General features: G+C 52.7%; 2 protein-coding genes across 6 annotated transcripts in view; one reads left to right on the forward strand and one right to left on the reverse strand.

The window, feature by feature from the left end:
- The first annotated feature begins 3751 nt into the window (after positions 1-3751).
- SLC5A11 (solute carrier family 5 member 11) lies at positions 3752-17975 on the forward strand. 3 transcript variants are annotated; one of them, XM_027897273.1, is made up of 17 exons: positions 3752-4038; positions 4864-4925; positions 6533-6700; positions 7570-7641; positions 8291-8395; positions 8529-8588; positions 8826-8930; positions 10330-10435; positions 11341-11421; positions 11747-11952; positions 12731-12866; positions 13196-13303; positions 13676-13826; positions 14050-14218; positions 14305-14520; positions 15623-15785; positions 17209-17975. In XM_027897273.1, exons 3-17 carry the CDS (start codon positions 6569-6571, stop codon positions 17427-17429), a joined length of 2031 nt encoding a protein of 676 aa, XP_027753074.1. In that variant the 5' UTR covers positions 3752-4038; positions 4864-4925; positions 6533-6568; the 3' UTR covers positions 17430-17975. The 3 variants fall into 3 exon arrangements, with proteins under 3 accessions (XP_027753074.1, XP_027753073.1, XP_027753075.1); XM_027897272.1 differs by lacking the exon at positions 4864-4925; XM_027897274.1 differs by lacking the exons at positions 4864-4925; positions 15623-15785 and having other exon boundaries at positions 17209-17354.
- A 1250-nt stretch (positions 17976-19225) lies between these two features.
- ARHGAP17 (Rho GTPase activating protein 17) overlaps positions 19226-26990 on the reverse strand; it is a 40363-nt gene continuing 32598 nt past the window's right edge. For 2 of the 3 annotated variants that reach the window (XM_027897248.1, XM_027897249.1), the window contains 3 exons: positions 24821-24963; positions 23581-24186; positions 19226-19472 (listed from right to left, as the gene is read on the reverse strand). In XM_027897248.1, the coding sequence (XP_027753049.1) occupies positions 19342-19472; positions 23581-24186; positions 24821-24963 (880 nt within the window). In that variant the 3' untranslated portion in view covers positions 19226-19341. Of the gene's footprint in view, positions 19473-23580; positions 24187-24820; positions 24964-26355; positions 26584-26990 lie in introns of all 3 variants that reach the window. The other variant, XM_027897250.1, reaches the window with a different exon arrangement.

Consider the following 26990-nt stretch of genomic DNA (forward strand, 5'->3'; position numbering starts at 1 on the left):
ATCCCCACGGCCCGAGCACGGGGGGTCTCCCCGGTCTCTCCCCCCGGCCTCGGGGCCGGGGTTGAAGCCCAGCCACAGGGCCCCTGGGAAGCCAGAGCAGGGCAGGCAGGCAAGGGGTTGTGGGGGGGTGAGGAGAAGGGATGCCACCAGTGCCTGCTGCCCTGGGACCCTGCACAGCAACACTGCTGAGCTCCTCTGCAGTCCCTCTCCAATCCTGTCTGCCCTGCAGCAGAGCACCTGGGGCTGGAGCTCCACCTGAGCACACTGTAACACTGGAGCAGATATCTTTGGAGGTGGCCTGGAGGCTTTAATCCCTGCCATCACCAGCTACTGGCAATAGAAAGCAATAGGACCTTGCAGAACCCTCCTGACATGTCCATGTGGTCCCAAGTATGGATCTGGTCTAATCCTACCCAGTTTCATCCCACCCATCAGCTTTGCTTAAAGCTGTGCTAGAGGCTGATGGATCTTGAAAGCTTCTCAAGAGTTTAACACCATCAGCACAAGGCTTATTGGAACTCGCCAGCAGCCAGAAATCCCTGAGCATTTTGGTGCTTCCTTGGTTAAAGCACAGAGGCCCTGGTAGCCTGAAAATGAGTGGGAGTCCTCTGCAGCCCCGAGTGCCTCTCCAAGGCACAGCAGAGGCAGCAGCAAATGCATCCCCTGCCCTCCTCCAGTCACTTCCAAGGACCAGAGTCGTGAGTCCCTTTGCTGTTCACGGTGACTGTCGCAGGGAACTCCAGAGGTGAGCACATCCACCTTTCCGTGTTCACGTCCTCTCAAGATGCGTGTCCATCTCTCACCGACTCTGGTTGTCACTGAATTCCCATGTGGTGTCCCCTGGGCTGGAAGGGGGGCACAGTGCAGGGACCCCTCCTGCCACCCATTGCCAGAGCAAGGGCTCGTCCTGCAGCTCAAGGACACAACCACCAACCGGTGCATTATTTACGGGAGACCTTACGACCGTCCAATCTCCGGGTTTTGGTAATTTTTTAAACCCTGCTGTAGAAAGTGAAGTATATTTTCACAAGTGTTCTCCGTTTATACAGCTTTAAGTGCCAGGTAGTGTGTAGCCTTGTGTTCCCAGAGGTCCAGACCTGTCCCTGCCCCGATGGCAGTGACAAGGCCACGCTCCCTCTGCTCCATTTTCCCTCTTGGATGTTGCACACTGCATTCCAGTGATTTTTTTTCTTTTCTTTTCCTTTCTTTATTTTTTTTTATTTAAATACACCCATTGTTTAAACCACCAGAGGTTCTTTTGAAGCTGTCACGACAGAAAATGCTGTACATAGATTTTGCTACATGTTGTAACTTTCCGAGATAGTTAGAACTCCAACCCCTTTGGTATTTTTATGTGAATATTTTCAAAGAACCAGAACTTCTGGTTATATGATTTGATAACAGGACTCTGTATATTCACAATTCAGTCTCAACCCAATGCCTACGTGCTATTCCTAAAATAAAGCTACTGCCTTCTGCCTCCTGACCTCATGGGCCTCTGTCTTCTGTCCAAAATTGCTGCCACGATGGTGGGAGGAATTCTGCATCTGGCACTTTTGTTAATATTGGCCCTTTACACCTGCAGAAGAGAGACACAGGGGCTCACCTGCCTGGGCTGGGGCTGGTATGGGGAGAGTCACTGCCTAAAGGGCCTCAGCATCCAGGCTGGTGGGATCAATACGAGCAGCAAATTCTTAAAATAGTATGGATTTTTTCCTCCAGCCTTCAGAAGAAAACATTTAGTGAGAGTAAGAGCCATTGTTTCCCCCTGAAAAGGCATTCTTGGCTGAGGTTGAGTTTATGTCCCAGGAACCATTTATCTCCCTTGACACTAACAGCAGATAGATAGGGAGCAGCTCCATATCAGATGTTCTGGTTGTAGATTAGCCGTTTTACAGCAGCCTGCTCCATCCCTGGGTGCTCCCCAGGGGCTGGAACACGGTCCTGTGCAGAGTTATCCCAAATAGCCCTTGCTGAGCACGTGCATCTCCTTCCCATCTGCACACAGTCCTGAGTGACATGCTCCAGGGGAGCAGGGGGTTGGATTAGGTGACCTCCTCTGGTCCCTTCCAGCCTGAACCATCCCTTGATTCTGTTCAAAGTGCTCAAATCCCTCCTGATGTTTCCTCTGCCCTCCTGGCTGATCCCACCTGGCTCTGCTGCAGCCCCAGGAGCCTGAGCTGCCCAGTGTGGCTGTCACACCTCCCACTGCCCGGGCTGAGCCCATAAACCACCAGAGGAGTGATGTCCCAGAGCCTCCACACTGCACTGTGTCCCACACGACAGCCTCACCATTCCCTGCACGCTCCCATTCTGCTGGTTTGGGGAACTGCAGACATGAGGTAATTCCTCCCTGGCCCTGGCACCAGCCAGGCACTCTCCTTGGAGCCTCAGCCCAGCCTGAAGAGAATTCCTGCGTCAGCTCCGACCACGGGATCATCCTCACAGGAAAGCCTGTCCTTGGAAAGGAAATAACAACTTGGGCAGCAGCCGTGGCTGCTCCCGCTCCACGGGTGCCACTTCCATCCTCCCACACAGACCGGGAAACGCTGACCCTGAAAATCCCAAATGCTGGATTATTTAAGGCTTTTCACTCTGTCCTGCAAGAGAGGTGAAAAAGACCTCAAAGAGGAAATGATAAGCGTGAGTAAGTCATGGTGAAAACGGGATCACGGCTGGGATTCCAGACTGGCACCTCCATGGCAAAGTGGAATCACATTCGAGCCCTCCCTCTCAGTATCTGGATAGTGGTTTGAGTGGCCACAATCTCTAATTATTTTCCAGGTGCCAAGAAAAATGCCAAAGAGGCAAACAGAGATCTCAGCTTCAGGCTGGAAGGCCTGGAGGTCAGGATTTGCAGCCCTTGAGGATCCAGCTTGTTCTAACAGGAAAATCTGGGGTTTTCAAATTGTAGCAGATCAAACTAAAGCATTTCCAATTGCAGGATTCAAAGACCTTGTTACGTTCATCAGAACTGTGAGTGGGAAACATGAGATGAAATACGGATACTGGGATATTCATGGAATCATTGAATCCCAAAATGGTTTGGGTGGGAAAGAACCTTGAAAATCATCCAGTTCAACCATCCTGCCATGGGCAGGGACACCTTCCCCCAGCCCAGGTTGCTCCAAGCCCCGTCCAACCTGGCCTTGGACACTTCCAGGGATCCAGGGGCAGCCACAGCTTCTCTGGGCAACCTGTGCCAGGGCCTGCCCACCCTCACAGGGAACAATTTCTTCACAATATTCCATCTAACCCTGCCACTCTCAGGTCAAAACATGACCTTAGGGGGTCACCTATGGTAAAATTCCCATTGGTAACTGCACTGTTGGGATATGGATTAGGTTTGTGTGAGGACAGTGCCCTGCAAGGAGCTGCTCAGTGGTGTTGCCTGGGGCTCCACACACCCCAATCCAGGGATTTGTGAGTTCCCTCCTGCCATGGTCTCTCACTGTGCTGCGAGGTCTCTCTTTAGCATCACTCTCAGTGTGTTTTGGCCCTAATGGTTTATCAGAGTCTTCAAACAGATGATGCTGAAGACAAATCTCCAGCCTGACCCAGAGGGGGATTCGATTCTGGGATTAACCTACAGCCTGAGCAGTGTGTTACAGATCCCAGCCCAGATGGATCCTGCTCTTTGTAAGGCTCAGGCATAAACACAGGGACAGGACTAGCTGTCAGCTCCTCCCTGTGCCACGGGCTGTCAGCTCCAGAGGACATCAGCACGGATTTTTTATTGTTCTGTGTCCCTTCTGTAGCTGCACAGATTGCTTAAGAGAATGGCACTCCGTGGAGTTTGACCCGGGAGCCCTGATAGTGAAAATAATACACTTCTCACCAGAGCCACGGGAGACCAAAAGAGTAACTTCGGTCAATTAGTTTAACTTTGACTATAAATATTCCTTCTCATTCCTTGTGACCCTGTTAACAGCTCCGCTGGCAAACCCCGATTCTCTGGCAATATTTAAGCTGCCTGTCAGTTGGCAGAGCCTTGGTGGTGCCCGGCGCGGGGAGCAGAATAAGACCCAGCTGAGCACAGTAAGTTTCCTTTCGGCTTCTACCTCGAGTCGGGGAGCTCCGGTCGGGTTCGGGGCTGGTGCTGGGCTGCTCTGGGCCTGGGTGAGCAGCGGTGTCTGGAGGAGGTGGATGGACCTGGGAATGCTTTAGGAAATCTGTTGAGGAGGCATTTAGAGCGATACGGCGCCGACGGGTTCCTCGAGAGCCACGTGGGCTGCGTCCCCCCGGCACCGTCGATAAAGGGCAGCTTCAGCGGCTTCATTTCAATGCCACGGATGTCCCTTCCTCACAATCTCTGGCGAGGAAAGCGCCGCCGCCTGTGCCAGGCACCGAGGGAGACCGGGCTGTGAGCTGAATTCACAAAACGGGCAAAATTTCCACTGGGCCGTGGCGGAGTTGGGACCCAGAATCGGAGCAGCCGCCTCTGCTGTTTTCCTACCAGCAGCCTCCGTGCTGGCTCGGGAGTGCAGGAGGAGTTTAACAGGCACCTGTGCCCAGCCCTGGGAATCTCCCCTGTAATCTCCCCTGGAGCGCATCCCAGCTCTCCTGTTTACTGACAGGCACGACCGACACCTGCACAGCTCTGCCCTGCTCGGCACGGGTTTGGGAGGGAGCAGACACGGCTCTGTCCCACCCGTGTGGCTGAACCCCGAGTGGGAGCGAGCACTGGCTGCCCCTCCAGTGCAACCCAGGGTTGGACTTGGATGACCCTTGTGGGTCCTTTCCATGATTCTGCCGTTCTGTGGCCTCCTGAAACAGCAGTATCAGAGGGAGAGTCAGAGGTGTCGGAGTGGGGTGAGCAACTTCCCCAGGCTGACATACCAAACCCTGTTTTTCTTCTCCTAGTTAGATGTTAAGCATGCCAGTAAAAACTCGGCAGCAGCCAAGACACATTGGCTCTTAAAGAGGTAAGATAGCACTGACCTGGTCATCAGTGCTCTGCATCCTTGCCAGGCAGAAGCTCCCAAGGAATCCAGTGGGATCCAGGGGGTTTATAAGGCACAGAAAAGGCTCTTTCCGGGGAGTTTTCCGGGGCAGGTGCTGTGAGTCCCCGGACCCAGTCTGGTGCTGTCACTGCTGGTGTCCACCAGATCATAGCTCTTGACCAGAACACGGCTCTCTACCAGCACATGGCTCCCCACCAGCTCTGGCTCTCATGCTGGAGGCTGCTGATGTCTCAGGACACGAGCCCCAGCTGTGAGAAGTGCGTGATGGGTTGTACCTGCCCCAGAAAACTCCTTATTTATTGTCTGGCCTTTGGTAGATGGATGAGCCCAGCGGTGCTGCTCCAGGCACAGCCTGGGCTGCAGGATGGGGTGTAGAGGGGACGCAGGACAGGGCTTGCCCTCCTGAGCACTGCCAGCCCCTCCGTCACACGGCCCCTGCCACTCAGTGTCCCCCTGTTCACCCTCCCGGGCAGCCGGTGTGGCAGCAGCTCAGCTGGTCACACTCTGGGCAGGTCCTTGGGCCACAGGGGAGCTGAGGGAGGTTCAGCTGCACCTCAGCAGCGGGTGCAGCAGTTGTGACACACGTGGCTGTGGGACAGGCAGCTGTCCTGGTGCAGGCTGAGCTGCACCGCCGGCGCTCAGAGGCAGAACTCGTTTGGCCGCTCGTCCCACCGCCCACGCCGGGTGGCCCGGGCTGCTGCAGGCCACCCCTTGCCCCACCTTCGTCAGCTTTTTACCAGGGGGAAGCTTATAAGTGCCTCCTTACATGTGCAAGAGAGGCCTAAGGACACGGCCAGCCGGGCAGGACAGGGAGCAGCAGACACCCAGCACAGCCGTCCCGGTGACACCAGGGCTGGGGTCGGGGCTGAGCCCGTGCCAGGCAGTGCCAGGGCTGGTGAGTGCTGGTTCTGCTCCTCTTTGGAGGAACCGTCTCCTCGGCTCGGCAGGGTAAGAGGAACAACCCCAAACCTGCTCTGTGTGGCACTGAGGGTCCTCTGGGGACCGACAGCAGCCACTGCCAAGCCAGGGACTGTCTGAGGTGGCCCTGGCTGCCTCTTGCCCCCTGTCCTGCTCTCAAGGTGTGGCTGAGCCGAGTTGAGGGAGGAGGAAACTGCTGGAGCAGTTCATGTGCCTTCACATCCCAGGGCTGGTCGCCAACAGCTTCACACCCATGGCTCGTCACAGGCACAGCTCTGGCAGCAGCTGCTCCCTGAGGCCAGTCCTGCAGCACTGGCAGCAGTGGGACCCTCAGGCTCTCACCACCAGCTCTGCCACATCCCACTCCTTTCCTCCTCGTACCTCAGCTATTTCTACCTTCTCTCTAATGCACCTATTTCTCCTCAGCTAGAAAACTGCATAAGAAATCCCACCAGGTCATGCTGTCCTGTCTGCTGGCAGCACCTCCACATCACAGAAAGGGGGAAGTCAAGTGGCAGAGACAAGATCCTTCCCCACAGCTCCATCATGAGCAGCTGGAGCCAGAGCTGAGAACCCCAAACTCCTGAACAGTCACCACCTTCCCTGGGCTGCCACATCCTCCTCTGAGCATGTCACCCGTTCTTTAACAGGTTGGCACACCAGGACCTCAGCCTTCCCAGGAAGCCATGGAGCCCACCAGCATCCCCCCAGCCTCTGTGACCCCCTCGTGGGATGCGTTCCCCCAGCAGACGCTGGAGCCCATCGACATCGCTGTCCTCGTGCTGTACTTCCTCTTCGTCCTCGCCGTCGGGCTGTGGGTGAGCAAACACTGTTAAAACCTTCCTGTGTGCCTCATTGTGCTGAAAAACAGGGCTGGCTTGGCCTCAGTTTATCTTTCTTTGGCTGGAACCAGGCTTCACTTCACCAGATTCAACTGGGCAGTGCAAAGAGGGAGTTTACGGGTCCTGCTCCTCACCTCGGCCTGGGGAAGTGTCCTGACTGCTCCACTGGAGAGCTACTCAGCCCAGTGTTTGCCAAGGTTTTGAGAACCCTCGTGAGGAAGAGGCTGTCTGAGTACACAGTACTGCTAATAATAATGTTTTGTTCATCCAGGAAGGAACTGCTGTGCTATAAATCACCTGTGCTTGTCCGCAGGGGTCCCGACAGCAGAGCCCATAAATTAAAAACGCTGTCTGTGTATAATTAAGGCAGAAGGACATCCTTTGGCATGGCTTTTGTAACAGCAAGAGCACAATCTGGCTGTCAGGAGGCAGAGATGAATAACTGCTCCCTTCACACGTGGGTCATAACTCTCAGGGTATCGCACGAATCTGTCGGAGGAAGAGGAGTCCGTGGGTCACACATACCATGTCAGGCATTCTTCCTCCACAGTTCTTGTCCAAAATTATTTGCCTTCCTTTCTGATCTGGAGGGACTTCTTTTGCTTATCACAGAAAACATTCAATCAGGATGCTGAGATGATGGAAAAGTTTGTGGGTGGCTCAGGGCACTGGTTGGTCCCAGCCCTGCCTCCCCCAGGATTTCCCAGCAGCAACTGTCCTTCAGGAAACCCTTCACTCCCATCTGATGACAGTTCAGAGTCTGCTGCTGGGGAAGTCTCTGGGTGATGCCCTGAGCAGCCACCAGAACCATGGCTGAATCCATGTCCCTGTTTTCTGCCCCCCAGTCCATGTGGAAGACGCAGCGCAGCACCGTCAAGGGCTATTTCCTGGCTGGAGGACAGATGGTCTGGTGGCCTGTGAGTATCTGTGTGGTCACCCTGCCTGTGCCCCTGGGCTGCAGCCACACTGATCAGCACCTCTGCCCAAGCAGGGCTTGTTTGTCCAAACAGGGCTAAATAAATAAATGTTACTCCCATGTTTTGCTAAGCCTCAGTTACAAACTGGCCTCTTTCCCCCCGTTTGAGGCTGGGGAGGTGGAGCTGATGCAGGATGAGGGCCAGCCCGATGCCTGACAAAGCCTGGCTGCTCTGGGGAGTTCCACAGTTAACTGGGGAGTCCCCATCACGAGCAGAGCTTTGTGTTGAGCCACTCTGCTGGCTGGGGTGTCTCATTTGGGCTGGTCCCTCAGGATGTGCTGATACCAGAACCTGGCATTTCAACCTGTTCCCTCCACCTTCTGCTCTGCTCTCCTGCAAGAGATTAAGACACTGTTTTGGAAGGAGCATGATCCTAAACACGCCCACAGATAGGCAGTGAATGGTGAAAGAAGGTGGACAGAGGTGCCAGAGCCACTGAACCTGTAGGCAAAAGAAGAAGGTGTCAGAGGGTGACAAGGATTTAATTTCCTCAATGGTCATGAGTGGAGGAACAGCATCACTGTGCTCTCACCAGGCTGAGAACAATGCCCTGTGCCAGGACCAGACCTGATTTTCTGTGTTTCTCCAGGTGGGTGCATCCCTGTTTGCCAGCAATGTTGGAAGTGGCCACTTCATCGGCCTGGCTGGGTCAGGAGCTGCCTCGGGAATCGCTGCAACAGCCTACGAGTGGAATGTGAGTGTGCTGGGGGCTGGAGAGCCCTCCCTGTGCTGGACACAGGGACCCCAACGAGTCCCTGTGTCCCTGCTGATCCTCCTGCTCAGAGCCTGGACCTGCTTCTCTGACCTCCCTTTCCCTTTGTTTGCAGGGAATGTTCTGTGTCCTGGTGCTTGCCTGGCTGTTCCTGCCCATCTACATCGCATCAGGGGTAGGTAGGGGAGTGTTGTGTCCATCTGCACTTTATCTGCACCCCCTGTGTGCCAGTGCTTGCTAAGCTGCTGTGCTGGCCTAAGTCAGCAACTGAGAGCCAAATACTAACCCAGGGAAGCTCTCAGGGCCCTGCTGGTCTTCTACCAGTGCAAACAGCCACATGGCTCCCTGGGTGAGCCCTTGGCAGCTCTGGGAATGACCACGTCCTCCTCCCCTGAGCGCTGTCTCTCCACAGGTCACCACCATGCCCGAGTACCTGCGGAGACGTTTTGGAGGCAAAAGGATTCAGGTGTTCCTGGCCATTCTCTACTTGTTCATCTACATCTTCACCAAAATATCAGTAAGTAGAAAAAAAGGGAAATGGCTTGAATTTAGTTCACTTTGGAAGCATGGGCTGAGCAGTGAGGCTGAGAAATGCAACCAGTGGCGCTTCCCTGGGTGAGCAGAGAAGGGTTTATTGTCCAAATGCCCAAGGAAGAGACTGTAGTTGTTTTGAAAACCAGCACAAAAAAGAATTTCTTTTTTTGCCCATTAAGCACCTGAATGCCTGTGTCCTGAAAAACAGTTCGGGAAAGGTGGAGCTGTGAGTGTGGATGAGGTTGCTGTTAGATTTTGCTCACCCAGTTTCTCTCCTTTTGCCCATTTATTGCCTGTGCAGACACCAGGTGCCGTTTTTGAGGATGGAGAAGGACATAGGAACTGGTCCAGGGTTAGGAGAAAAGTGTTCAGTGATTTATTGCACCTGTTTGAATAAATAACTGAATCAACTCTTGCACAACACCTTAGTGGCTGTTCATTAACAGCCAGGCAGGGCACCAACCCGTGAAAGTAGAGCCCTGCTGGGGTTTTTCCTGCACAGAGGGGCCAAAGTGGGACATGGTGTGTGACCCTGCCTCTGTCCCCCCTGAAACCTTTGACAAAGGGAAATGGCTTTAAACTGAAAGAGAGTAGGTTTAGATTAGATCCTGGGAACCAATCCTTCCTGGGAGGGTGGTGAGGCCCTGGCACAGGTTGCCCAGAGAAGCTGTGGCTTCCAGGACACGTCCCTGGAAGTGTCCAAGGCCAGGTTGGACGGCTGGAGGGAGGCTCAGGTTCTCCTTTAGACAAAATTGGCTATTTGATGGAATCTCTGATAACACAATTCCTGTATCCAGGATGCCTTTACACCTGCCTGTCCTCCTGTGGTTGGCAGTTTGCCCACCCTAAACTCTGCTAAGCCGCAGCATTTTCACGGAGCTGCAGAGCTGGTTGGTCAGGGCTGGGCCCAGCCCCGAGGACACTTTTCCTGGTGATCTCCCTGTCCCCACGGCAGCAGGGAGGAATTCTCAGATGGGTGCTGGGGCAGCTGAGGTGTGGGGGGAGTTTGCACCAGGTGCCCCAGCCCAGCCCAGCTCCCCCACCCTGCTCACTGGTGCTCGGGGGAAGAGATAAGCTCACCCCACCCAAATGCCTTTCTCACAGGGAGCTGTGCACGCTCCCCTTCTTGTGACAGCCCCATCCTCCCCTCACTGCCACCCCTGTGACCAGTAATAATTATAAACTGGCTGAGGGCTGAGCTGGTGGTGGGCAGGATGGCAGGAGCTGGGGCTGCAGGGGCCGTGCCGAGGGCAGCTGGGGGGTCACGGGCACTTCAAGCCAGGCTGGTCCCAGCACAGGAGATGGCTTGGCCAGATAAATATCCACACTCTGAAGGGTTTGGTGATGCCAGGACTGCAGCTGTGCTCTGCCCTCTCCTGCAGGTGGACATGTACGCCGGGGCCCTGTTCATCCAGCAGGCCCTGCACTGGGACCTGTACATCGCCGTGGCGGGGCTGCTCGCCATCACCGCCATCTACACCGTGTCGGGTACGTGGCCAGGGCCTCCCGTGCCACAGAGCCTGCCCGGGCACTGAGACACCCCTGCAAGTGCCCAGGGCCAGGCTGGAGCAGCCTGGGATAGTGGGAGGTGTCCCTGCCCATGGCAGGGGATGGAACTGGATGAGCTTTCAGGTCCTTCCCATCCCAACCCATTCCAGGATTCTGCGATTCGTGCCCTGCACCGTGTCCTTGTGGCAGAAATCCTGCATCCCCTGCAGTCTGGTTCTGCCAGGAATATGGATACTGGGGGTGGGGGGGCAGCAATCATAAAACTCCCCTTTTTAGAAAAAATTGCCAGGTGAGAGTAAGTGAAGCTCCCTCACAGGCCACCCTGGGTGGGGTCCCGAGGTGTTTGCAGAGGTGTTTGCAGGATGTTTCCCTCGGGCTCTCTGGAGGTGTGAGCGATTTACAGGACAATGAGCCGTGTAATGCAGAAAGACTCCAGGCTTGGATGCCCTTTCAGGGCTCCAGAGTGGCCAAATGGAAAACAGCCACGCACGGAGCAAGCAGAAATCCCAAACAAAGAAAGGTTATTGCTTTCCCAGTGCTCGCCCCCAGTGATGTAAAATCACCCCCCCCCCCTCCTTTTCTTTCTTCTCCTCCTTTTGCAGCTTGGGCTTTGTTTTGGAGTTTTTCCATGTATTTCCCGTAGAATTATTTCTACTGGACTTCGGCTTTTAGTGACCAAACGGTGACTCATGATGATTCAAACCACTAGAAATTCCAGCCAAAGTGTGCTTGGCCAAACTGCCCCTCAGCAGAGTGGGAACCCCCTGGCCAGGCTTTGGGGCTCAGCTTGTGCTGCTGGGCAAGAACTTCTGCGAGTGTGAGCTGCTCTTGTGTGAGCAGAACAAACCCAGTTTATGCCAGTGTGGTGCCTCTTGCTCTCCCAGGTGGCCTGGCAGCCGTCATCTACACCGATGCTCTGCAGACCCTCATCATGCTCGTCGGGGCCTTGACTCTCATGGTCTTCAGTGAGTGCTTCCCTGGGGGTTTAGCACTAAAGATAGGATAAAAGCTTTACCAAGTTAAATAAGAGGGAGAAATTCTTCCCTGTGAGGGTGGGCAGGCCCTGGCACAGGTTGCCCAGAGAAGCTGTGGCTGCCCCATCCCTGGGAGTGTCCAAGGCCAGGTTGGACAGGTCTTGGAGCAACCTGGGCTGGTGGAAGGTGCCCCTGCCCATGGCAGGGGGTGGGACTGGATGACCACTTGTGTAACATTACCCATAGCCAGTTAGACACTGAAAGCAGAGTTCTGACCTGGGAAGATGCAATAACAGCTTCTCATGACCCGTTTTAGGCTTTATTGAAGTTGGTGGCCTGGAAGGTTTGCAGACAAAATACTTCAACGCCATTCCCAGCACCCGCAAGGAGAACAGCAGCTGTGGCTTGCCCAGAGAAGATGCTTTTCACATCTTCAGGGACCCTGTTAACTCTGACCTTCCCTGGCCAGGAGTTTTGGTGGGAATGACCATCCCGTCCCTGTGGTACTGGTGCACGGACCAGGTAGGTCACTGCTTGTTTCTTTGGTTGATTTAAAGGAAATGCTGTTGGTTGTTTGAGGCTGATTACAAACCTCGAGGTTGCACCACCACCTGGACTGATTTACTATTTCCTATGGGAATTTAGTACAATCTGGTTGCTTCAATCCTAAAAATGCAAAATTTGATATGCACAACTGAGTGTTGGGAGTCATCTCACTATCAAAAGGGGTAAGAATGTATTTGTGAGTCAATCCCAGTCTATAAAGATTTTTTTGGTTGGTTTGTTTTTTAACTTGAACCTTTCACTCCTTGCAAACCACCTGTGAACTCCACAACTTTCCAGGGGCCTGTCTCCCATCTCTCCTAATGACCCCATCAGAGGCAGGAAGATGAAGCTCTAAGTCACCTTCTGATGTTCCTCTTGTGTTTTCTTGCTCTTTTATTTAACTCACTCTGCTCATTTCAGACTCTGTCCTGCTGCTGCCTTGGCCAGGCTTATCCACAGGGTCAGGGAAGTCCCCAGTGCAGGAAGAATAGAAAATTCTGAGTATGGTCAGCTGGGGATGAGGTTCTGCAGCACAGTGTCCTGCCAGGCTCAGCTGGGATGGCACAAGCAGTGCCTTTCAGGTCTGTGCTCCTGTAAGGTGCTCAGGATCCCAAACAACCATAAAGCCAGAGCCAGGCTCTGTGATCACCCGCCTGGCACTTCCACAGTTCAGCGGAGATCAAAGCCGGGATCGCTCCATCCCAGCCAGCTCCTCACTGCTGGCAGCCAACCCAACCCATTTCTTCATTCCTAGGTCATTGTTCAGAGGTCCCTTGCTGCCAAAAACCTCTCCCACGCCAAAGGAGGCTCCTTGATGACCTCCTACTTGAAGATTTTGCCCCTCTTTATGATGGTAATGCCAGGCATGATCAGCAGGGTTCTCTTCCCAGGTAAGTGTTGAGGGATCTGTTCCCTGTCTCTGGCTGTGCCTCCTCCACAGAGCTGGAGCAGGTGAATAAGCTGAGAGGTTCCAGTGCATCAGTTGCCCAATGTATGAAGAAATTTTCTTCCAGTTACAAGCTGGAGAATGCAGATCCTGCTACAGCAGCCCCAGACATCTCTGTGTTCAGATGGTTCTCTGCTATTTGCTGGAAGCTTCCCAGGCTCTCCAGTATTTTCCTTAAAAAAGCAGTTTACAACATTCAGCAGAGTAACATTTAGACACCTGGTTTATTGTGGCTGGGGAATGCTGCCTCTCACTCCCCACTGCTTATTTCAGATCTGGTGGCTTGTGCAGATCCGGAAAGTTGCCAAAAAATCTGTGGCAACCCGTCTGGCTGTTCTGATATCGCTTATCCCAAGCTGGTGTTGGAGCTTCTGCCTGTGGGTAAGAGCTGGTGCTGGCACTGGTGGGTTCTGTACACTCCAACCTCAGGGGCCTGGGAGAGAAGTTCAGAGAGGAAAATACTCTGGAACTCATTTCAGTGGGGTTTGTGTTGGGTACGGTGGCACAGAGCAGCAGGAAACAGGAGAGATGGGGGATCCAGAGTCTCATTCAGTCAAATTTGGATAAGAGATAAAGCACAGATGTTCAACAATGAGAATCAAGGGCTGAAACTTCCCTGTGACTGTTATTTTAAAATTGGAGCTAACCCCACTTTTAAAAGTCTGTTCCATCTCATAGAAGAGCTCAAGGTCACCCTGTAGTGGAGCTGCTGGGGGTCCCTCAGGGCAGCTCTACTTCTCCTTCTGTTTCCAGGACTCAGGGGCCTGATGATGTCAGTGATGATAGCAGCCCTCATGTCCTCCCTGACTTCCATCTTTAATAGTGCCAGCACCATTTTCACCATGGACCTCTGGAAACACTTCCGTCCGCGTTGCTCCGAGTGGGAGCTCATGATCGTCGGAAGGTATGGGGAGCTGGGACGTGTGTTTTGTCAGAGCCTGTTAGAGACACACCTTGGCACAGCCCGCTGAGGGAACACCTTCACTCTGCACGGGCTGGGTGAAGGAGAGTGGAGTTGTGAGCTGTGGTTATGAGGCCCCTCAGTCAGAGCCTCGCACGCCGAGCAAGGGCAAAAGGACATCCTGCAATAAAGATGCCCACAGTAAAGGCACCCCTGTCTTGCCCAGGGTCTTTGTGCTGCTGCTCACTGTGATCTCCATCCTGTGGATCCCCTTGGTGCAGGCTGGCCAGGGCGGGCAGCTCTTCATCTACATCCAGTCCATCAGCTCCTACCTGCAGCCGCCCGTGGCCATGGTGTTCATCCTGGGCTGCTTCTGGAAGAGAGCCAACGAGAAGGTAACGGCTCCACTGGAGCCTGGCCAGCCCTGGGGCCTGGCTGGATGCCGCTCCCTGCTCCAGCACGGCATTCCCTTCCTTTGCAGGGCGCGTTCTGGGGGCTGGTGGTGGGGCTGCTGCTGGGCGCGGTTCGGCTGGTGCTGGACTTCGTGTACCCCGAGCCCCGGTGCGGCGAGGCCGACGCCCGGCCCGGCGTGGTGAGGTACATGCACTACCTGTACTTCTCCATGGTGCTGGCAGCCGTCTCCACGCTCACCGTGCTGCTCGTCAGCGTGGCCACCGAGCCCCCCGGCCCCGAAATGGTGCGTCCCCCCTCCCGCTTTCTTTGCTCACGTGCTCTCCAGGATGCCCCACGCTCCGTCCGGGGGAATAACGTGGGGAGAAATGATCTGGAGATGGAAGCTGCCATTCATCCTTTGCTTATGACCACACTTGTAGCAGCAACCCCTCCTCTGCTCCAGCCCCTCTGCTGCCGTTTCTGATTTGGGTCCCATAAATCCCACCCTGGAAAAACTGGTCAGCAGCAGATGCTATCAAGAGCTGCTGTTCAAGCGTGTGTGTTAAATCCGTGACAAATTAGCCTTTTTCCCCTCTATTTTCCAAGCAATTCCAGCTTCTGGGTCACCTTTACCAACTCTCTTACTCACTTAGTGAGGAACCATTTTTACTTGCAGAAAAGAGAAACCCAGGGCCCAGAGCACAGCTCCTCTGAACCAGGTTTGTGCCAGTTTGACTATTTTCAGTAGAGGTACTGAGGCTACAAAGAAACATTGAGAGCAGAGAGGAGGGGCAGGGGAGCTTCAGGGATCATACAGCAGCACATCCTCTTGCTTCAAGACAGCACTAACCCAAAAGTCCTGGTGAACTCAGGAATCCCCCGAGAGGGAGGTGCCCCAGAGGTGTGTGATCAGTGCAGAGCTCACCTGCCCTCCCTGTAGCAATTTTTCCTCATCTCCAACGCGAACCTTTCCAGCTTCATGTTGTGCTCATCCCTCTCTATCGACACTATTGCTGAGAACATCCCCCTTTAATGAGTCTTTCAGATATTTGAAGAAAACAATCCCACCTCCTCCCTGTCGTCTCCTCTCAACAACCCCAGTTCTTTGAGCCGCCCCTCCCCGGCCACAATTTCCATTCTTTTTGCTCCTTCTTGGCTCACTCTCAGTCTGCACCCAGGGATGGGCCCGCAGAGAAATGTCCCCTCAGTGCAGAGCGAGGACTCATCGGGCTGAGGTGGAGCTGCCCCGTCACCCCAGCAGTTCCAGCCGAGCTCGGCTGTTCAGCTGCTCCTCAGGGCAGGGGGGCAGATCCCGGCCCCTCCACGTGTTCTCCCTGCAGGCGGCCCCGGGGCTCCTCTGAGCACCGTGACAGCAGTTCCTTTAACACCACTCTTCATGCCATCAGATAAGTCGGCTCACCTGGTTCACGCGTGGGGACCCTCCGCTCAAGCAAGACCTGGCAGTCAGCCCCGGCCCCGCCGCTGCCAGAGGAGCGAGCGACGCCGAGCGCCCCGCTCTCCAGCTTGAGCTAAACATTGCCTCTGACACTAGTGCAGAGGAGAAGAAATGTAAGTGCTCCAGCGGGCTCAGTAACCCCACACCCAACAACCCCTGGCGTCCCCAGAGGCTTTGAAGACAAGAAAAACTCCTTCCTCTGGAATTCCGTAGCTTCAGGGCGTGCTGAAAGTGTCACAGGATTAGAAATGACAGAATATCCTGAGTTGGAAGGGACCCATCAGCATCATCCAGTCCAACTCCTGGCCCTGCACAGACACCCCAACAATCCCCCCCTGTCCCTCAGAGCGTTGTCCAAACCCTCCTGCAGCTCTGGCAGCCTTGGGGCTGTGCCCACTGCCCTGGGGAGCCTGTTCAGTGCCAACCACCCTCTGGGGGAAGAATCTTCTCCTGAGATCCAACCTAAACCACCCCTGACACAGCTCCAGCTGCTCCCTGGGTCCTGTCCCTGCTCACAGGGAGCAGAGATCAGAGCTGCCCCTCGGGAGGAAGCTGCAGACCCCGGTGAGGTCTGACCTCAGTCTCCTCCAGGTGGAGAAAGGCTTTACCTGATGTTTTACCTAAGCAGGAGTTTAGTTTCTTTTCCATCTTCTGATGGCATTACTTAAGCTGGAAGCCAAGGAGCTGGATGGGATACAGAGCCATGCCCGTTATCCCACCTCAGTGCCCGGTGCCGTGGCACCTGCTGCCAGGAGAGCTGGTTGGAACAGGGGAGGGTGGAGCAGCACCACAGTTCTGTTGATGAAATTCCATTTCTGTTTTTCAGCGGTGTTTTCTGATCGGCTCTAGCAGCAGGGAGAACCCAGAGCCCTGGGCCGAGCTCTTGACAGATCAGTGAAGGAGGATTTGCATTTTTTAAAACTTGTACTTGTCGGTATTAGGTACAACCTTGTGCAGCCACTCACTGCATTCTCCAGTGATGATCTGCATCTCCTGTTTTTGCCAGGCTTGGACCCCTGTTTATGTAACATTGCAGCTTTGGCAGAGAGTTCCTTTGATCCATAAAAAGTTGTTGTAAGTTAATGAGTTAGGGCACAGCTCTCCCACTGCTGGGAAGTCTGAGTTCGCTGTGCACAAGCGTTGCCTTCCCAGCACTTAGTCCTGTGTCCCAACGCACACCAGAGCTGGGAAAATTCAGTTTACATGTGTGTGGTATGGAGAACCCCCCCTGCACTAGAGCAGGGCCTTGCCTGGGGGGCTGCAGGGCACCAAGCAGCCAGAGCTCAGTTTTTAGGTTTGGTTTAAACCGTTGGGAACAGCAGAACCTGAGCTCAGAGCTCCAGGGAGGATGGAACAGGTACCACAGCCCCAAGAGATGATGCCTGAAGGAGTCCCTGCAGCTCAGGGTAGGGAGAGTGTTCACTTGGACACCACTGGTGCATTTCTGCATCAACCCCCTTTGAACAGGAGCACACGGGCCATTCCTGGGATGTGCTGTTGATGAGGTTCATCCCTCACTCCTGACTCTCTTTTTAGGTGCGACTGAGGCCAAAGGCAGCTCGAAGCTGATGAGAACCTTCCTGTGGCTCTGTGGGATGGAGCGCAGGCAGGAGAGCACCGAGAGCACAGCACCACCCAAACCTGAGCCCCTGCCCGTGGCTTCCCTGGAGGAGAAACCGCTGGTGAAACACATCCTCAACGTCAACCTGCTCATCTGCCTGTGTGCTGGGGTCTTCCTCTGGGCATACTTCGCATAGCCAGGGTGATGCAAGTCCAGATGACATCAACTAATTTTTATTGGTGTAAATATTAATAACTAGCAGAGGGTTAATGTAATTCCTAATGCTTTCTAAATTTTATTTCTTTATTTAAGAAGACAGATCCTTCTTCCTAATCCCTTCCTTATTTCTAATGGGGGCCTGGCTTTGACCAGGGCTGAGTGCTTGGCACCAGCACTGGCAGACCCCAATTGGCCCCAAACAGCTGAGGAAGGTTTGGTTATTTTAAATATTTAAATTTGCTCTTTGGCCTTAGAGCACTGGCTGGAATTCAGGAAGCCTGGATTCTTTTCCTATTTATGCCTCTATAACCAGCTACAACCACCTGGGTCCCCTTTGGTTCAGCCTCTCCAGCCTTGAGGGGCGAGTGACGGCTCCGAGTGCCCAGAGGAGAGGCCGAGGGCCTTGTCCCTCCTCTGTTGTATGTCCCTGGCTCAGCTGTGCCCGTTCAGCCTCCTCCCAGCACGCACTGAGGGGCCCAGCCTGGGAGCTCTTGCTGTGTTACCACTGCTTGTGCCTGACGGCGACACCAACACCCGCACCCCAACGCTGCCTGCAGGGCACCTGAGGGACCTGGAGCAGCCCAGAGCCAGCAGGTGCTGCCAGGGCAGGGGTGCCCAGCAGCAGCAGCAGCCCCTCATTGCTGTTCTGGGAGCAATTCAAGGGAGAACCCTCGGCCAGGAGCACCGAGCGCCTGTCCCGGCCCCTCTGTCAGGGGCAGCCTGGGCAGGAGGGGGACGAGTCCCCTGCTCCCCCCTGGGGCCTTGTGGAGCTGCAGATAAACTTAATAAAGAGTGAGAGCTGCTCCCTGCCTGCCTGCCTGCAGTCTGTGGGAGGGGGGCTCCTCTGGGCCTGCTTTAACAAGCAGCTGCTTGCAGTGTGTTTGACATCAACCTGCACATCAAGGAATAAAGGTAAATGCATTCCCAGAGTGCTTCCACTGCAGGCCTCAAGGAAAACCAAGCTGAGCAGCCAGTGACTCTGAGCAACAAAGCCCAGGGGATCACTGTGACCTTCAGGGCCCACTGGAAGCAACAAAACTGGGAAAAAGAAGCCTAAAGTTGACAAAAGACAATCTTTAATTTTATACATGTTCACCCAACTGCTGAATCCAAACAGCTGCTTCAAAGTTCTTCCAAAGTTCAACCGTTTGCAACAAAAGCACAAACCCCACTTCCACAGTTTCCTTGTGGAACAGTTGCCAGTTGCACATGAATAAAACCAGGTTAATACAAATAACTATGAAATCAGGATAACTACTGATCCTAAGTAGCAATGAAATTATTAAAGAGACAGAAGGTTCCTCCTACAGCACGACAGTCCTTCAAGGCACTGGATACATCCACAGTTTGACAGGGTGACTGATAACCAGCAGTCACCACCAGCACTCGGGCAGGGGTTGGTTCATGTTTTAAGAAGAATGTGCAGCAAATCCCAGAGGGAACGTCCCTTGCGAGGCAGCTCCTGGTACAGGCTAAGAACTACAAATAAAATCTAACCGTGACATTAAAAGGATTATTTCCATAATACATACATGCACTTTAAATAACTAATGTTCTGCTTGCTTATTCTTTTGGAATTTCTGCTAATACCACCTGTATCAGCACTGATTACGCTTCCTAGGAGAGTTCCTGTAGGAGTTCATTCCTTGCATCCAAGAGTTTGAAAACCCTTGTCGAGACACAGATCATCAAACTTCTTCTGAGCGGCTGAGTCAGAGATTGGCCAAAGGTTGGTCTTTTCCACCTAAATGAGTCTGTAAATCACATCTCCACGGTGCACCAGTCCTGCACCAGGCACAGTTCTGCCACGCTGTCAGAAGAAGCTCTTCCCTGCTCGGTCTGAGGGTTTTCCCCCAGGAGAGGAAGGCCGGGGAGCCGCGGCGCTCCCGTCACAGCGCGGTGCTCTCCGTGTCGTTGTCGATGTCCAGCAGGAGGTGGTTGTGCAGGTCCCTGCTCGCCGGCTCCGCAGGAAGCTCTGAAGGAGGGTTTGGAAGTGGTTCTGGAATACTGGAATTGGAGTCTGCACAAAAAAGGGAACAGCAAGTTCAGCAGCCGGGACAGGGCCGGCTCATTCACTCGGGTGTTCCTGGGCATTCCCTCAGACAGAGAAGGGAAAGATCAACAAGGGCTCTTCAAACAGGGCTGGCACCCGTGTGCAGGTGGGCACTAAAGGTGAGCCACGGTAAACAGCTTGGAGTTGCTTCTTCTACTGACCCTGGCTCAGTCCTGTACCCCTCCCCTGTATGTAACATGGTCTTTGGCACTCCTAAGGTGAGGAGAATTTTGTTCATGCCAAGGTGTCAAAGAAGGACCCCAAAATGCTGCATTTCTGGTGACTGTCTACCCCAGGAGCTAGAATTGTAAGACCAGAAAAATCCCCAAGAGATTAAAAAAGATAACTGAAAATACTGTCAGTGTTTTGGAAAGCTGATTTATAATATGCCACGACATCCCTTACTGCAACCCAGCAGCTGTTCCAAACAGAAAGTAATTTAGATCACTTAAATCAATAAAGAATCCACATAAAGACCTTATTTTCAAGCATGGGAGCACGGCCTCCCCTATTCCTCTCAGCCCATCCCAGCCTCACACCACCTGCAGGGATCTGTATTCCAGGATATTGTAATCCAGCAGCTGGAATTCCATCATGTTGTGGCCTGACAGGCAGTTATGCCAGAGAATCCCAGAAGAGTTTGGGTTGGAAGGACCTTCAAGACCTTCCAGACCCACCCCCTGCCGTGGGCAGGGGCACCTTCCACTAGACCAGGGTACTCCCAGTCCCATCCAACCTGGCCTTGGACACTCCTAGGGACGGGGCAGCCACAGCTTCTCCTCCAACCCCAACAGTTCTGTTGGTTCTGTGGCACAGGGAAGGAGCATTTGGGACACCCGAGGGTTCAGGGACAGCTGGCTCAGAATGAGCCCCTGCACCAAACACAGCCTTTCCTAGGTTTGTACACGTGAGGAAGCACAGGGTGAGGGGGGCCAGTGAGACACCAAGAGCTGGGCACAGTCTGCTCTCCAGCACTTTTAGTAGGTTTAGTCAGAGCAGCAGCCACGCTCGGGCCATGCCCACCGAGGGCACGAGCAAGCAGGTTACTGGTGACACGGGTTAGTAGTGGGGTTAGCACACACATGATTATCAATCAGCAACAGGGCTGGCCAATCAGGTGCCTTTTCCTTACCATTGAACTTGCCAGTACAGTTCCTACTCAATGCTGGTCAAACATCTAGATTATTTAATAAAATTCTTGATTAGAATATTCTAGGGCTTATTCCCTCAACACCATAAATAGAATTTGAGGCGTTGCTAATGCCCAGGACGTGGACAAAGGAATCAACAGTATACTGAGAACAATTTAGAATTCCTGTTCTGGCATTATTATGAAGTCTGCTGGCAACTTAATTTTGGTTTCTGTTGTTTCCTCGCTCTTTCAGGTTAAAATTAAAAACAGTGGCTGCACATTGTGAATTAGGTGAGTCTATAAGTGCTTATATATGCAGGTGTAAATATTAGAGCAGAAACTCTTATGTGACAGGCAGTGGTGTTAATTCAGAATATTAATCCTTTAAAAAAGGAATGATCTGGAAAAGGTGGATGCTCCTGCATGGAGTGTCCTGCTGGAGGTGAGCCCGAGTATCACTCCAACTCTTCCCCAAGGGGTTTTTAGCAAAACTGACACTATTTTCTAGGTCCCTTTGCCAGTTTTGGAGAGAATCCTTCCTCAGCAGCTTTCCTTTCCTGGAAACTTTTTTTTTTTTTGGTGTTTACAGTACACAACTTGGCCAATCTGCTATGGTTTGCACTTGTAAGGAGTGATATTAAGCTGTGCCCATCACTCCTCTCAGGCAGGTGACTGCCTTGCCCAACTCCAACTCCCCACTAATGAAGCAGCCCCTGCACATCAGCTGGCTGGGATTTAGAAGTTAAGGATTCCTCCAGTTACACTGGGGTAAAACAAACCCTCCCTGTCTGTCATCATTAAAGCCATTTCCTCAGAACCAGGAAAACTCCAAAATAAAACCAACACAGTCAAACTATGAAACACTTAAACAAAAAGGTTAAGTGTTTCCTTGAAGTCTGACTCATCAGCACAGCTGCTGTCCTTTATTTAATAGTGTGTAAAAGTGTTGTCAAGATCCAGAGCCCAGCCTTACTTCTGAATTGAGCTTGGGATTTGTAATGTACTTAAATATACTGACAAAAACATCAGATGTACAATCAGGAGAAGTCAGTTACTTAAAAAGCAAAGCTACTTTTTAGTTACATAAAAGCAGCTTGTTTACTGCTAATTTCATCATACACTGGTTTGAGCTGGAAAAGACCTTAAACACCATCCAGTGCCACCCCCTGCCATGGGCAGGGACACTCTCCACAATCCCAGGTGGCTCCAACCCCTGTCCAACCTGGCCTTGGACACTTCCAGGGATGGGGCAGCCACGGCTTCTCTGAGCAACCTGTTTCTCCAATTAAAAAAAAAAACCCAAACCCAAAGTATTTCCAATTTGACATCTCAGTGCAGCCCTGATTCCAGTGTCCTTGCTGTAAAAGAGTCAGATCTCGGGATGGTTTGGGAACACAGCCCCACCTTTCCAGCCTGCCAAGCAGTTGGTACCTCAGCAGGGCAGCAGCACATCCCTAACGCCTCCCACCTGGCACAGTGAGGGTGTGTCTGGGGCTGAGCACAGGTGCTGTTAGTGAGGCTGGGGCTGCCCAGTGCAAATGCCAGCGTGGTTGAAAGAAGTAACTGCAAACCTAAAGTGAGACCTACATCAAAACATAACCATAATCCACCAAACTGCAGGAAGAACACGAGCTGCAGTACCTGCCTGCACTGAGGAGAACAAACCTGTCGGGAATGGGTCACTCATCACCCCTGACTCAGGGACTAGTCCTGGGGACCTGGCCTGAGGTGTTACTTCTTTACAGGTACTTGTGGACTAACAATGCTCACAGGGCCATTAAAATGAAGTGGCAGAGGCCTTAAACCCTCTCACAGACAGAATGCTACGTGGGGATGAGATACACAGCGTTGACAGAGCACATTTCCAAAGCGCATGTCCAAACTCAAGCTACAAACAGGAGCAGTTCAGCTGATGTTGCACATTTCTGTGAGTACAAACCTTATTCGCAGTAACCATCCCCACCTGTGAAGGCATTGGGGTAAAGCTGTTAGGCAACAGAATTGATACTTTGCATTCCAACACATTAGTCTAGTTCTAGAGAAGCTGCAGTGTCATGGGAAAGTTTTAACCACTATTAATTATAAGTTGATTTAAAAGCATTAGTCTCTACGTTCATTATCCCCTCCTTCAGAATTTCCCAGAATAAGCAGCAACTAAGCAGGAGAACATTTCAAAATCAGCTGGGTTTGAATGGCCTCAGCATTACATTTAAAAAAATAAACTCAATTAATTAACTTTATTAACTTAAATTACCATTATCCCTGTCAAACTCATAACTAGAAGCTTCATGACATTTTTGTGGGAAGACAATGTTCCTCTTTACTTCACAACTGCCTCAAAACAAAAAGACTGCATTTACAATATGAAGCTCTATAAATACAGACCTAAGAAATGCAGTTGAGTGTAAGTGAATCTTCAGCTTCTGGATGTTCAACTTAAAAGAGCATCAGAAGGCTCTGTTCTCGTAAGGTTTTTAAAACATTCTCTGTGTGTTTTGCCTATTAAAACACGTGTCAGTGACCACTTTTGCCCTTTTCTTATCTTAGTATGTGCTGAAATCCACTATCCTTGGCTACATCTTCTCCCTCCTCCAAATATTTGCTTTTTGGCAACAGATGTACAAGCAGCATTGCCTGCCAAGATCCGAGGCTGGAGACAGCCCCAGCGAGCTGCTATCAGTGTTCAGGAAAAAACATACAACAAGCTCATTTCCACTTGCCTCCAAACCTTTCTGCCTCAGAAATGAAACCCTCACTGAGGAACTGCCCCAAACCCTTGTGTGCAGAGCAGCTGGCTGGGCATTTACCTGAAATGAGCTATTTAGTATTTTGTTATTTGTGCTTTTCAGTCACCCCCCCCCCCCCATTCGTTTCCAGCTACAGGCACTACTTTCTTTATTTCAACTCCCTGAGGAGACACCAGACAGGGAAGGATCCACTCACCTGTGACTATTTTAGAAGCTGTTTGTGTGGGATTTGCAACAATCCCATCTGCAGGCAGCTGAGAGGGAGGGTGAGGCGGAGGGGGCACGCTGGGTCTGTTCCTGGGTTTGGGCACAGGCCGAGGCCGGGGCAGGGTGCCACTCTGAGGTAAGGAGGGAGCCTGGCAGGGCTCTGGAGTCGCTGGCTGGGGCGCTGGGGCGCTGCTGGGGTGCTTGCCCAGCGGGGGGGTGTCGGGTGGTGTGGGGGTCTGCGCGAGGGTGGAACAGGGCTGCTCTGGTCCGTGCTCGCTGCCAGCGCCGGGAGATGCTTGGCTGTTTGCTTTGGGCTGCAGTGGAGGAGTTGCCTGTGTTGGGGGCTGAGGGGGCGGGTGGCTGGGAGCTTGGATTGGGGAGAGGCTGCTGGAGTATCTCCGAGGTGCAGAAACCTGGGAAGTGGAGGTCTGGGCTGCTCCTTGGTTTGCATGCTGAGCAGGAGGAGAAGAGCTTCTGGCAGGTGGTTTTGGAGAGACAGAAGGTGGCTGAGCAGCAGGGGAAGAGCTTTGGCTTCCTGGCTGTCCCGGCGGGGGGTTGGCTGGTTTGGGGGGGGCTGGTGCCGGCTTTTTCACAGCTGTGGAGAGAAGAGGGAACACTTCAACATCACGGACTGTGCAACTTCTTACAGGGGCAGGTGGTGACAGGACACAGGGAATGGGCTTCCCACTGCCAGAGGGCAGGGTTGGATGGGAGATTGGGAAGAAATTCCTCCCTGTGAGGGAGGTGAGACCCTGGCACAGGCTGCCCAGATAAGCTGTGGCTGTTCCCTGGAAGTGTCCAAGGCCAGGCTGGACGGGGCTTGGAGCAACCTGGGCTGGTGGAAGGTGCCCCTGCCCACAGCAGGGGGTGGAACAGGATGAGCTTTAAGGTCCCTCCCAACCCAAACCATTCTGGGATTCTGTAATTCTAGACCAAGCTCCCAAAGACAGAACTCAGCAGCACAGAAGGTATGTAATCATAACAGTGTGTATTAGCAAGAGCAATAGGAAACTACAGCCTTTGAGAGCTTGTTAAACAGCACTGGTGACACCCCTATCAGCGTTCAAAGAGTCCCAAAGTCACAGATGCTTTATGGCCAGGCCTTATGACACGCCAGACAACCCGCTGTCTGTAACAAGGGAAGAGACACCAGTAAAGTTACTTTAGTAGCACTTCTGCAATACATCAAGAGCTGGTAGGCAGTGGCTTGAAAAAGCAGTAAAACTCACCTCTCCTCAGGGCATGGGGACTGGGCCCTGCTGCGTTCTGGGGCTGGTTAACACTGAGCTGGTTGGTGCTGCTCCCTGCCTGCCCACCGTTCCTCACCGGGGGAGGAGTGGCTGAGGACGTGCTGTCCTTAGATTTTGAGGCACTGAAAATTAAAAATCCCACATTAGAAGATGATTATAACGTGCCTTGCCCAGCTCAGCTGCACTTGTTCCGCTGACAGTACAGGCTGTGCTGTAGGTAAATATTAGGAACCAGTTTTCATAGAAAGGGTTGCAAAGCATCAGAAGGGGCTGCCCAGGGCAGTGGTGGAGTCCCCATCCCTGGAAGTGTTCAAAAATGTGTGGATGTGGCTTGAGGACATAGTTTAGTGGTGCACATGGTGGTGGGTGCTGGTTGATGGCTGGACTTGCTGATCTTCACTTATTTCTTTATATTTATAGTCACCTGCAGTAATTTAGTCCTCAAAAGGAGTAACTTTCAATCACATCTACTGGCACCTTTCAATCCTCATTTCTCCAGATGCTGTTTGAATAAAGTGCAAGTACCTGAACAGAGTCTGTGCAGATTTTAAGGGCAACTTTCAGGCACTACCCTCAAGGTTTTGTTTTAGCTGCCTCTGCCACAAAAGCTCTGTGGAGGAAGTACTGGTCTGCAGGGGATTTCCACGAGCTGCTTTTGTAAGTTTGTCACCTGAGAACAAGCTGTATGCAAAAGTGAGTGTTGCATCGAGCTCCACAGTGGGGCTTCACCTCAAGATGCTGAGGCTGATATTTGGAAGCACCACAGGCTTTACACGTGGCTTGTTGCCCCTCGCAGACCACAGAAGCACTGAAAGCAAAGTGCTGCTTTCACCTCTCCTGGAAGCAAGGCTCGAGTTACTGCAATCAGCCTTGGAGCCCAGGCATATTCATCCCAGGGACACGACTGCAGAGCTTCCACAGTAATTAAATCGCACAAAACCTGGCTACAATACTTGTCCTAAAGAAACTAATACTGAAATACGATAAACCGACTTGCAGTTTTCTAGCAAAGAAGTCTGGTTATCCCTAACACTTGCTACAGACAAATAAATAAACAAAACAAGAGACAATATCCAGATAACACGTACGAGAAACAACAAACAAGACCAAGGGGTTTCTGGTATTGCCACTGGTAGGTTTTGCTCTTTCAGCAGCAAACTGGTATCACCCTGTGTGCACACCTCTGGAGTATAACCAGGGAAGGTCAACGTGGGAAGCAGAAATAGAGTCCTTTTTAGTATATTTCATTATAATTTTTCCCCCCAAGAATTCCACTATCCTAGAAAATGAATTCGGGAACACGCAGGACTACCTATGTTATTTTAAGAGACCAATTCTGGAAAGCATGGCAGGAGAGCTCCTGCATGGTGCTGCTGCCCAGGCCCGAGGGGTCCACACCTGACAAAGCCCATCCCAGGTAGAAGAGGTGCCTCGTGGAGCAGGCACAGGGGACACATCAGTTTGCTGCTGGAGCCGCCTGCCAAGCCACTGCCAGCGGAAGCTGTGCCTCTTACCTGCCATCCTCAGTGCCTGGAGTTTGGAATTCTGCTGAGGCAGCAGAGAGAGCAAGCCCAGCCCCCCCAGGGCTGCAGTCAGCCCCCCCAGCCGGCGGGTGCTGCTCGGCCGGCCCGGCCGGCTCCGAGGGCGGCAGCGGGGGCTGGAAGGCCGGGGATGTGTGCTTTCTGTTTACAGTGCCACATCTCCGAGGGTTCGCTGGGAAGTCCAGAACCTTCACACCAAAGCTACAGAGAGAAGAGAGAGTGAACACACCACGCAGCCCACACCAGGCACTGCAGCAACAGGACACTGGATGTTACACCCCAGACAAACCCCCGCTGCTCGGCATGCAAAGCAGCGACGAGGAAAGCTCCCACTGGCTGCAGAGCACCACAACGTTAAAGCTTCCACTGGCTGCAGAACACCGGCAATGTTAAGACATGCAACAGGATCTGGCTTATCCACGCAGAGGGATAAGCTAAACATAAGTGAACAAACTACTCCATTACATTTGAAGACAAACACTGACGACAATGAGGTCAAAGCACTCGGAATTTCACATGTAAATACAGACATTTCCTTGCACACCAGAGTAGTTCCTCACTGAATGTATTCTGCCACATGAATTTTGTTTCTGTTACCCACTAAGTTG

Source organism: Empidonax traillii, unplaced genomic scaffold (genome assembly GCF_003031625.1).
Source record: "Empidonax traillii isolate 1590-97213 ecotype Southwest subspecies unplaced genomic scaffold, ASM303162v1 scaffold534:size827195, whole genome shotgun sequence".
Classification (NCBI taxonomy): domain Eukaryota; kingdom Metazoa; phylum Chordata; class Aves; order Passeriformes; family Tyrannidae; genus Empidonax; species Empidonax traillii.

Coding starts and splice junctions, on each gene's coding strand:
- SLC5A11 (XM_027897273.1), top strand. CDS start 6,569: ATGGAGCCCACCAGCATCCCCCCAGCCTCTGTGACCCCCTCGTGGGAT. Junction 12,867..13,195: donor CAGCAGGGTTCTCTTCCCAG/GTAAGTGTTGAG, acceptor TGCTTATTTCAG/ATCTGGTGGCTTGTGCAGAT. Junction 14,219..14,304: donor GGAAGAGAGCCAACGAGAAG/GTAACGGCTCCA, acceptor CTTCCTTTGCAG/GGCGCGTTCTGGGGGCTGGT.